The sequence below is a fragment of the Oryx dammah genome, unplaced genomic scaffold, assembly GCF_014754425.2.
Source record: "Oryx dammah isolate SB20612 unplaced genomic scaffold, SCBI_Odam_1.1 HiC_scaffold_28, whole genome shotgun sequence".
NCBI classification, from domain to species: Eukaryota; Metazoa; Chordata; class Mammalia; order Artiodactyla; family Bovidae; genus Oryx; species Oryx dammah.
This window is the reverse complement of record NW_024070212.1, coordinates 95770745-95783101: the sequence shown is the minus strand read 5'-3', so window position 1 is coordinate 95783101 and position 12357 is coordinate 95770745. Positions and strand designations below refer to the sequence as shown.

The 12357-nt window shown below is 36.3% G+C and overlaps 1 protein-coding gene across 2 annotated transcripts in view; it reads right to left on the bottom strand.

Moving 5' to 3' along the window:
* Nucleotides 1-4543: 4543 nt before the first annotated feature.
* SPATA6 (spermatogenesis associated 6) overlaps nt 4544-12357 on the bottom strand; it is a 165805-nt gene continuing 157991 nt past the window's right edge. For both annotated transcript variants that reach the window (XM_040231217.1, XM_040231218.1), the window contains exon 13: nt 4544-11669. In XM_040231217.1, the coding sequence (XP_040087151.1) occupies nt 11489-11669 (181 nt within the window). In that variant the 3' untranslated portion in view covers nt 4544-11488. The remainder of the gene's footprint in view (nt 11670-12357) is intronic.

The following is a 12357-nucleotide window of genomic DNA, read 5'->3' as shown; positions in this document are numbered from 1 at the left end:
TCAGTTGTGCCTGACTCTTTGCGACCCCATAGACTATAGGCTCTTCTGTTCATGGGATTCTCCAGGCAAAGCTACTGGTTGTCATTTCCTCCTCCAAGAGATGTTCCCGAGCTAGGGTTTGAACCTGCATTTCTTATGTCTCCTGCGTTGGGAAGCGGATTCTTTACCATTAGTGCCACCTATGAAGCCCCAACTAAATGTTTGTTTGCTTAATGAATGCATAAATAAATGGATGAGCTTGCTAACTATTTAGATGATGGGAGAAAAAAACCCGATATTTAAAAGTTAGCCATGGAAAACCCCAAAGGTATATCATTCACATGGAAATCAAGAGCCAGCCATTATCCTTCTTGGAGCTCAAGGTATTTTGTGCCTACAATACAAAAACATTCAGATGATGAAGAGGTTAACAAAATGACACATTTTTTAAAAAGGAGAAATTTAAATCAACTGGAAAAAGGCCTTCATTCTTTTTAATAGAGAGGAATCCATGAAGAGGTGATAGCCTTATGGTTCAGCAACACCTAGGTAAATATCACAATCACCTAGAGAGACTCTTAAAATCTCTTTAATAAGTTAAATTTATTGCTGTTGTGCCCAGAGTCCGAGTCCCCAAAACTGAGAGAATAAGATGTCCACAGCAATGCAAAAGCATAAAGGGGTTTATTGCTAACTCGAGTTAGGGCCCAAGTCTCATCCAGCACAGTGGAATCCGACAAGAGCCCCGAGCTCTGAATCACAGCTGCTTATATACAGGTGGTCTTTTGTCTCAGCAATAGTGTAGTTGGCGTGTGGTGATTGACTCAACCCTGGGTCATCGTGGTGGTTGACTTAACCTTGGCATCATCGGGAGGGGGACCTTGGTATCATCGGGGACCTTGGTGGGGCTTCCCGGAATTATGACTCATGCTTACAAGAACCTGAGGCTTAGGCCTAGTGTGGCCTGTTGAGCATGTCATGGCTCAGGTCAGGTCCCAACAACTGTATCAGGATCTCCAGAGATTGAGAGGAGGAAACTTTCTAACTGCTTCCTGAGTGACTCTCATCAGTCAGGCTTTGGAAATACTGAACTGGAACAGAACCCAAAACTTTACCAGCTTTAGATCTGGATGCTACATAATCACACGTTCAACTAATGAGTGGAATGTTAGGTATGTCTCAGATACTCTTTGCATCCTATACAAGTTACTTTCAAATTATGACAATTTCTAATTATTTGGGGTAACTAGATCACTAAATTCTTTAAATGTTATGGAACTCTTTACTACTAACCCCTTCTAGTACAAGCTAGCTAGCTTAACTTCCATTGCCCTTCAGTGGACTGGTGGTGTGTTCATAAGTGGGAGACTTAGCCAACATGTAGGGCCTGGGTAGACAGAAGGAAAAACAAATGGCTGCACAATTGTAGATTGTCACAAACATATTGAAGAGTCTGAATGATGAAAACTAAGCCTTCTCCAAATATAGATGTGATCAATTAACGAGAACCAAGTATCACCTCTTAAAATCCAATATTAAAACCAATATTTAAGAGGAATATCAAGCAATAGCAGGAAAAGTTCAATAGGATATTTGTGAGAAAATACTAATATTTGGCTTTATTTAAGTCCTTACTGAACCACTTATACACCCACTTATATCCTCACTGTGTGACCTGCAAGAGACACCTAACCCAAATTTGAGTTTTCTCATTTGTAAAACTGTAGATTATAACCCTGTCCTACCTAATTTATGAACATGTTATGCACAAATACAACAAAGATAACTTATGTTAAAGTGCTTGAAAGTGGTAATAGGTATACAAAATATAAGTTATTATTTATCATAGAAGTCTAGTGGAAATAGTTTTTCTAAGGTTTTAAATGTTTGGTGGATTAAATTCACTGAAGTAAAATGTTCTTTTTCTTCCATTTTCCCCACATAAACACTTGGAAATACTTACTAACACAAAAGCTGGCATCTTCTCTCTCATTTGGAGAAAACAATTACCCCCCTGGGTTTCCAGTGGAACTGAAATTAGTTTGACTGTTTTAGTTTAAGATTATCAACAAAAATATCTCCAAATTATGCAGTTTCTATGCCAAAACACATTCTTTATTCCATATAGCTGTAGGAATGTATAATAAGTGAACAACTGCTGGGCCACAAAGGAGAGTCAGGATAATGCAAAACATTTTTAACTTATTCCTGTTGAGTGGTAGATTCAAGTATATTCTTTTATTTATCAACAGAATATTGCTATAAACAGGATAAATAGGGGGCTATACTAAACAGTTGTTTCAGAAAACACACGTTATAGGTAAGTCCAGTAGATAATCTGTCAGCTGCGTAACAATAACAACAACTGTAGTGATCATATATTTATGCAGTCCTTACCACGTGCAAGGCATTGCTTTAAGCACTTTCTATATGTTTGTTAACTCTTTAATATTGATAATGATCCCATGGGACTGGTAATAGTATCCTCATTATACGGATGAGAAAACTAGGCACAAAGAAATCAGATAACCTGTCAAAGCTCACATAGTTATTAAGTGGCTGAAGTGGAACTGGAATCTAGAAGAGTGACTCCAGAGACTGTGTATTATTTTTCTGAACAATGAATAATTCATATGCAGTAAGATGCAACAGCTAAAATATAATCATTTGTCAGCAATTTCCAAAAACAAACATATTTTAAAATTTATTTTATTTATATCTTAAGTTATAAAGGAATTTTTTGAAATGACTATTTTTAAAATTTAAGACTTCTGAAGAATTACACAGCAAACCTGAGATGGGTCTACAGCTTTATGTGCATGTGTGTATGTAAATAAGCACACATACACACATACACACACACCTCCGTGACTAGTGTCAAGCAGCACAGTCTTCTGGAAAAGGTGACTACCCAATCACATTCATAACAAATTCTTAAGACTTACAGGGATGTTCATCTGACTGAGATGATCCAGGGTTACTTCTGTTGAATTATGGAGATTTAACTCTAACTTCCAAATGGGGGTTTCCCTCATAGCTCAGCTGGTAAAGAATCTGGGTTCAATCCCTGGGTTGGGAAGATCCCCTGGAGAAGGAAATGGCAACCCACTCCAGTATTTGTGCCTGGTGAATCCCATGGGCAGAGGAGCCTGGCAGGCTACTGTCCACAGGGTCGCAAGGGTCAGACACGATAGCAACTAAACCACCACCACCAGATGGGTAGATAGGGTCACTGACTCAAAGGACATGAATTTGAGCAAACTTTGGGAGACAGTGGAGGACAGAGGAGCCTGAAATGCTGCAATCCATAGGGTCAGAGTCAGACATGACTTAGTGACTGAACAACAATTTTAACTTCTACCTCTAACATCCCCCAGATCAAAGGAATATGGTTAATTTGCAAAACATAACGGTGCTAAATCCAAAATAAACAGAGGATAAAATAAACTTCCTAGTATCAAAACTGGTTAATAGGACAGGCCCTCAAACAAGTGAGAGAAGCCACATATAAAGTTCAAGTGGACAATATTCTCAAGGACTAGTCATGTGTTTAGTTTCACTTGTAAAATCTACGTAAAACCTCTACCAAAGTGCACAACATATACAAGGTTAATAGGATTCCAAATAATAAAAATATATGATGCTAAGGTCTATGCCTGGGTGGATTTATATACAAAATAATGAAAGGGAAAGGGAAAGATGTCTACTTTAAGCATCTACTATTTTTTAGGTATAGTACTAATCACTTTGCAACATTTACCTAATATATTCTTCATAGTAACCATTTTAGGTAGGTATCATTCCCATTTTGTAAAAAATAAAATTAAGGTCTAATGTCTCCAGATGGCACCACAGAATAGAATACAAGGCTAAGAGAGGCTCTGTGGCTTAGCTGGTTAAAGAGCCTGTCTAGTAAATAGGAGATCTTGGGTTCAAACCCCAGTGGGGCCTGCCGGTGTTCTATTTAGGCTCTGGGAGTTGGTGAAGGACAGGGAAGACTGGCGTGCTGAGATCCATGGGGTCACAGAGTCGGACACAACTAAGTGAATGAACTGAACTGAGTATTGTACACAACCTACATAAACTAAATAACTAGCAAACTTAAGAGCCATACTGAAAGAAATCTGATTTGGTCTTGTGTCCTGAAATAATTTTGAAAATTTTTTACATTTATTCCACTTTCTGTCCAATCAGATCATCAAGATCTATCAGAATACTATCTCTATACTGACTTGGAAGTATAGCTACTATTGCTGCTGCTGCTGCTAAGTCACTTCAGTCGTGTCCGACTGTGCGACCCCATAGACAGCAGCCCACCAGGCTCCCCCATCCCTGGGATTCTCCAGGCAAGAACACTGGAGTGGGTTGCCATTTCCTTCTCCAATGCATGAAAGTGAAAAGTGAAAGTGAAGTCACAGTTACCCTTTATTGAGCACCATGCTTTGTATGAGCTGTTTCACATGCATTAACCAGTTAAATGAACTCTACGAAAACAGCTTCCACTTCACAAATGAGAAAATAAGTTCAGAAAAGTTAAGCAGCACAGAGGTTACAAGAAAACACAGAAAACAAAATCTGAAATTTATTCAACTCTGCAACCAACAGTATTGTTATTATGCCAGATGGATTATTTTTAAAATTGTGAATTTCTTTTCCCAGATCACTTCCAAAAAGTAATTAGGATAGTGCCTACCATGTGTCAAAGAATGTCCACATTATGCTCCTACTTAATCCTAATACTTTTATGAGGAATGGAGGGTAATGTTTATTAATATCTTATTTCACAGGCTAAAAAAAGAGGTTCAGAAAAGTTGTGAAGAAAGCACTTTTTCTATTATTCAGTGTTGTTGTCAATCTCCTAGAAATAGAAATGTATGTACATAAATCCTTCAACATTTTGTTTGTATACATCACTAATTTTACTGAAAAACATACACAATAAACTCCAATGAAGAATGTGTTTCACTGATGAAAATAAGTCTCTAAGAGGATACACCTATTCTCAAATCTATTATACGTGTTCAAAGGCATTAAAGGTTTCCTCTCATTTCTGAACTGTATCATAAACTCAAAAGATTAAACTTTTAAAAACTTAAACTGCAACAGAAATGTAGTGATGCTTGTGACAGACTTAAAGTCTATTTTTTTCCTGATAATACTATAGGCACCTATGCTCTCTTATTTAATATTTGCATGGAATACTATTTTTCCATTCCTCCACTTTTAGCCTATGTGTGCCCTTTAATATAAAGTGAGTCTCTTGTAGATAGCATATAGTTGGGTCTTGCTTTATTATCCATTCAGCCACACTATGTCTTTTGGAGAGTTTAATTCATTTACATTTAAGGCAATCATTGATAGGAAAGGATTTACTTTTGCCATTTTGCTGTTTTCTGTTTTATATTTGTCCCTCTATTCCTCTCTTGTGATCTTCCTTGGTGCGTTGTTGATTTTTTGTAGTAAGATTCTTTAATTCTTTTGTTTTTTAATTTTGTGTGTCTTCTTGACATGTTTGTGTGTGATTATCACGTGGCTGGTTAAAATGTCCACTACCCAAATGTCCACTACCAAAAGTGATATATACAGATTCCCTATTATGCCCTTAGGAAAAAAAATCATAAAATCGTATAGAATCACCAAAGACTCAGAATAAACAAAGTGATCTTAAAAAAGAGCAAAAAAGCTAGAGACATCATACTCCTGATTTCAAACTAAATTATAAACCCATGGCAATTAAAACAGTATGGTACTGGGATAAAGACAAGAAAAAGAGCAGTGGAACAGAATCGACAGCCCAGAAATAAAGTAACACACACAGAGTCAACTGATCTTTGAAAGGGAGTCAAGAACATACAAAGGGGAAAAACCAGTCTCTTCAACAAATGATTAGGAAAATTATATATCCACATGCAAAAAAACAAAAAAAGAAAGAAGAAATCAAACCCTTAACCTACATTATACATAAAAATCAAGTCAAAGTGGATTAAAGATTTAAACATAAGACCTGAAATTGTAAAACTCCTAATAGAAAATGTAGGGGGAAATCTTGACATTGGTCTTGGCAATGAGTTCTTAGATACGCCACCCAAAGCAAAAGCAATGAAAGTAAAAATAGACAAAGTGGAACCACTTCACATAAAACCACATAGAAAGGTTCTTCAGAGCAAAGGAAACAATCAACAACAAAAAGACAATCAATGGGATGAGAGAAAATACTTGCAAACCTTATCATCTATTATAGTACTTATTTCACTGTAATAAGTAAATGTCAGTTTTTTTCCCTATGAACTTGGGTCAGGAACTAGGTTTTTGTTTATCTCTGGATATTAGACCTTCAATAACATTTGTTAAATGGATGAATGCTTACAAGTTCTGGTTATCTAAGGATCTTCACATAATTAAACTCAAAGTATATCATTCAGAGATAAATAGTGGCTTCCCTGGTGGCTCAGACGGTAAAGCATGTGCCTGCAATGCGGCAGACCCGGGTTTGATTCCTGGGTTGGGAAGATCCCCTGGAGAAGGAAATGGCAATCCACTCCAGCACTCTTGCCTGGAAAGTCCCATGGACGGAGGAGCCTGATAGGCTACAGTCTATGGGGTCGCAAAGAGTCGGACATGACTGAGTGATTTCACTATCTTCACATAATTAAACTCAAATTATATCATTCAGAGATAATACCCTCATAACCCCAACAACAAAAAATTGAGTTTCTCTCCTACTTTTTCATTTTTGTAAATAGATTTCTAGCTAGTTAGATAATCTGGGATTGGGAGGACAATATCTTTCTTAATTTCTAAAAGGGTGTTTCTCAAACTAACTTTCTCCCACCAGGGCCTCAATAATAAGTAAAAAGCACAATTGCTGGGTCCAGTACTCTCAAGGTGCTTGTTATGGCCACATACAAATTAGGACAAAAGCAACATAAGCTTTTTGTTTATTTTTATCTGACTTCAAAAACCCATTTTCAATTCTTGAGCTCTCCCAAGTTTTATATCTTTAACTGATTTCTGGACGTTTTCCTCAATCCCGCTGCCACCCTCGTAAAAACTGATCAATATTGAGTATATCTCCCATCTTGGTTTTCTGTTCACAAAAGTCCTTCCCATCTTTCAGTGTCCAGCTAAAATGTTGCCTCATTTAATGCTGCTCCAAGCCTGTGGTTTTCTTTGTGGTCCATTTTAGCATTCATTATATCCAAGTTCTTGCAACTGTGTACACAATCTCTAGTTACAGCATTTGGAGTTTTCCGAACAATCATTTTCTTTCCCATTTTCATGCTTTTACAAGTTCTGTTGCATCAAGCTAGCATGCTCTATGCTCATTCTTGCATTATTTTATCATAGAAGTTACCAAACCACTATAAATGTTGAAATATATTGTTTTCTTGTCTCTCAATAGATTCTTTGTGCTTATGGGAAGATACATTTAAAAATTTTATATTCTATATCTAACACAGTGCTCAGTAAATATGTGATAAATGGGTGAATGAGTGGTTGAATGTGTAACTAGCCTAAGTTCCTAAGATAAGATAAAAATAAACATAGTTGGAAAATGGTTGAGTCACTTTGGAAAGCAATTCTTCAAAATGTTAAATAAAGAGTTTCCATATGACCCAGCAATTATACTCTTAGGTGTATATTCAAGGAAAATAAAAACATTATCCATCACAAACTTTACAAATGTTCATAGTACCAGCATTTTACATAATATCCCCAAAGTGAAAGCAATGAAAATGCCCACCAACTGAATGGATAAACAAAATATGATATATCCATACAACAGATTATTTTTTAGCAATAAAAAGAAATAAAGTACTGACACATGTTACAACAGGTATGAGTCCTGAAAACATTATGCTAGATGAAAGAAGCCAGACAAAAAATTCACATATTATATAATCTCATGTATATGAAATGTCTAAATGTCCAGAATAGGCATAGAAACAGAAAGCAGATTAGTAGTTGTGACAAAGGAAAAAAGGAATGAGGAGCAATTGCTAATGGATACAGGATTCTTTCTGGAGTGATGAAATATTTTATAATTAGCTAGGGGTTACAGTTGCACAACTCTGTGACAATGCTGAAAACCACTCAACTGTATACTTTTAAAGGGTGAATTTTATAGCATATGAACTATCTCAAAAAAGCCATTATTAGGAAATGAGCACAATAATGAGAATTCTCTCTTTTTGGTCCAGATTTTTAATCAAGGGCTTAATATTTGAAATCAGAACACAACTCTGTTGCCAAAAACTTCCTAATCTTTTACATTGATCAATTACACAATTATAAAAATGTTGGAACATTAAAAGATCATTCTAAATTAACCCCTTCCTCACCTTATAAGAAAGAAAACTGAGGTCTAAGAAGGATAGATGACTTAAAAAAGGTTATATAACTAGTAGTGAAACCAGGGAAGACACACTCTCAGTCCAACGATTCAACTTTTTTCTTAGCTGAATTAACATTTTCCTTCCTGAAATTCCTAGGATTTTTTTAATTTAAGAGAAAAATTACATTAAAAAGAAGGAGACAGACCTATTTATCTTTCATATTGTCTAATAATTATTACTAAATTGTAGGAAATATTAAAAAAGGGGTTAAGAAAATAAACTATGGCATCTTTCTGCTTCTTTCAATGAGAAAAGGCAACTACTAGTACTTAGAGGTTTTACTCTTGAAAGATAATACAACATAAGAATTCATCATAATAGTTAAGGAAAACAACAAAGACTACTCTTTCCTCTACAGAATGGAAATAGACACTTAGCAGAGATGTTAAGTATGTGGAAATTTATATCTGATCCTTCAGGGAGATGTCAAATTTAATTCAGAGGAAAATGTCTCTCAAGTATTTTCGAAAGTTCCCTTTTGAGGAAACTTTTTGGTGGCCTTTGTATGATAATGGCAAATATAGGTGCAAACTAATTTTTTTTTCCTTTGGTACTTACTCGGGAGATTTTCTATGATAGCAAATATTTTCTTTAAAGTTCATATTTGCTCTTTTTACCAAGAAGCCTAGGCTTCCCTTGTGGCTCAGCTGGTAAAGAATCTGCCCACAGTGTGGAAGACCTGGGTTCAATCCCTGGGTTGGGAAGATCCCCTGGAGAAGGGAAAGGCTACCCACACTCCAGTATTCTGGCCTGGAGAATTCCAGGGACTATTTTGTCCATGGGGTCACAAAGAGTCGGACATGACTGAGTGACTTTCACTTCACTTCACTGATCTTCCCAGGTGGTGCTAGTGGTAAAGAACCTGCCTGCCAATGCAGTCGACAGGAGACTCAGGTTCACTCCCTGGGTCAGGAAACTCCCCTGGAGGAGGGCATGGCAACCCACTCCAGTATTCTTGCCTGGAGAATCCTATAGACAGAGAAGCCTGGTGGGCTGTAGTCCACAGGGTCTCAAGGAGTCAGACATGACTGAAGCTATGAAGCACACCAAGAAGCAACTTTTAAATGGGGGAATTTTTCATTTGTTTCCATCAAGGAGGAAAAGATATATCATTGATATATGATTTTTAGAAAAACCATCATTCAATGCTGACCTTCAAAAGCTTATACAAAAAATCATCAGACAACTTACAACCAGAGGGTAGCTCAGTGATTGTGGAGTCCAGTATTTTCCTGACTGTCCACATGTGTCTGCAGACGGCATTTCAGAGGAAGTATCGGGAGTTGGGGGAGAGGAATGGGAAGGGAAAGATAACCATAAGAACAAACACTGTTACAAGCTCAATTTAGTTTAGGAAAGTCTGGGTTAATCAATAAATATTTAATGAGCACCAAGTACGTATCAGACTTTCTACTAGATGCTAGAGCGAAGCATGTTTATGCCAGGATTTCTTAGAGCCTCAAACATGCTAATGTTTTTACTAAGATGACTATATGTAGTTTGCCTGGACAATTTACCACTGTTTTTCCAGCATCACTAGCACCTCTTTTTCATTCCTGTAATCTTACCCATGACTCTCTAAGTTTGAGTGGTACACAGATTTTTCCTAAACTTACATGACCAATGAAATACTTGTATCTACATTCCTAAAGCCATCTCTTAGAACAGCAGTCTACAAACATGCTTCAGGAAATGCTGACCTACTCCGTTCTCTCCATTGATAACTGAGGAAACTAGGACCAGAGATCTGAAGCCTAGGATACCTGGCTCCTATCTCTGATGTGCTTTCCAATACATGGCAGATTGCCACAGATAAAACAATCAACATGAAGCTGAAAAGTCTTATTATTAGATAACAGGTATTATGTACTTTCTCCAATTAAAAACAAATCTCCCAATTTACATACCAATTCCAACTTAAATAGAGTTCAACTCAAGTATTTTCTTTTAAGATCATAACTATAAAATTAACCAAAAATGGAATCAATAAGAAAACATTATCTTATAGTCAACTCTTAAAGTTTATAAGTCAAGTTTATCATTTCCTATTCTCTGTATTTCTTCTACTCTAATAAATATAAGGTAACTGATTTCTTTGTATCTTCAAAGCCCAATTGTCCTCAGATGTGTTTGGAGCCAGAGTAGGGGGGAGAGGGGGAAGAAGCAAATTTTATCAACCAACAACTTTTGAGTACAAAGAGTTATGCTCTAATATTTCCTCCCCTTTATGGTTCCCAGTTTTTCTTTTTTTTTTTTTTTTAAAGTAAGGTTGCTACTTTCATGGGCTATTTGATACCTATGACTACTCTAAAGAGATTAAATTACAACATAAATCCCTTATTCTTTCTGAGTTTCTACAAGCTTTTTAACAAAGGCTATTTTCTGATTCTGGTTCCACCAAAAGTTTTGACTCTAGAAAAAAACAATGCAAAAAAAAAATCTATCTTTAAAAATCAGTTATTCACATCTGGGGTCACATTTGGCCATTCCTATTTCTCGCTAACTGTTAGGCATTTTCGGTAACTTAGCTAGCTCTTTTAGAGAAGAGGGAGTAAAGGATTATAGAAACTTTAAAAAGAAAGCTATATCTTAGGAGCTAAGACATATTAATAGCCTTTTCTTAGGGAGCAAACAGTAGAAAATACTAGTTAAAACAGAGTTTAAACTTCTGGGAAATTCATCTCTGTATTTTTTTTGCCCATGACCAAGAAACGAGAGTTAATAATAAAAATAATCTTAGACAAGATAACCAGTCAAGCAAATGGAAAGAAAATTACAAGGTGATGAAGGCAGAAGAGCATTTTTAGAGAGAATATGTTCTTGGATTTGTAGCTGGTGACATGAGAGAGATGTGACAGGACAGCCTTCTCATAATCAGAATGGAGGTTTTGACTGTGTTGCAGAACTGTGAGAATACACTCTCTACTGTGATTGGAAAAAGAAGGCTTGCCCATGATACTTTATCATTTGAAATAAACTTATTCAAGTCTAACTACTGTGCTCAATTAGAACCACCTGATTAAAAAAAATAAAAGAATACAGGTATTGATCACATCAAACGTTTTCATTGAGAAGTTGACAAGGACACTCATACAGTTTTATCGCGGCTGATCTCAGAAGCTTTCCTGTGTATGAGAAACAGAACTACAGGCCTTTTTGTATAAGTTCCTGTATATCTTGTCCATGCTGTTCTCAAAGATGGGTCGGTGGGATTTTCCTTTATAAGAGGCTGCCCTGTTGGACCAGTATTCACTATCATCCAAATGGAGAGTGCCACGTGGCCGTTGAAATGAGCTATAGAAAAGGATATAAAAGATTAAAGCAATAATGAAGCAAAATGAGACATGGGATATATAAATTAAATATTTACTAAGTACTTTATAGGCTTGATAACACTTTTTTATTTGTTAGAAATGAAATACTGACTTTTTAAAAGGCTACGTTTATTTTTTAAACAAATAATGAACCCACTTCAATAAACCAAGTACTTATTATAGATAAGACCTCTCAGGCATGTTAGATGTGCCATGTAAAACTCTATGTCCTTGCTATTAAATGTTACAAACATTTAATTCATCTATTTGGAATCTCAATCCACAGAAAACAATTTCTTCCCTGACTTATCAGTCTCATGATTTTATAGTACTTGTGAATTGTGAAACAGGAGCTCTTGAAGCTGGATATCTGTGAAAAGAATTTGCTGTTTCACCTGGAGTCAATCTGCCACACGAACACAGTAAAAGTGCTCATGAAAAAAGGCACAAAGTGGCTGTGTTATCATCCTTAGAGCCTGACACAGTGTCGATGAGGATGTAAGATAATGAGAACACTTATACACTTTGCAAAACCATTTGGCATGATTCAGTAAGGTTACATACACAACTCTAGCCAACCCCTTGCCTCCTAAGGATCCCGGAAAAATGTCTGCATGTGTGTACCAGAAGATATGTGCCAACATGTTCATAATCACACACTTCATAAC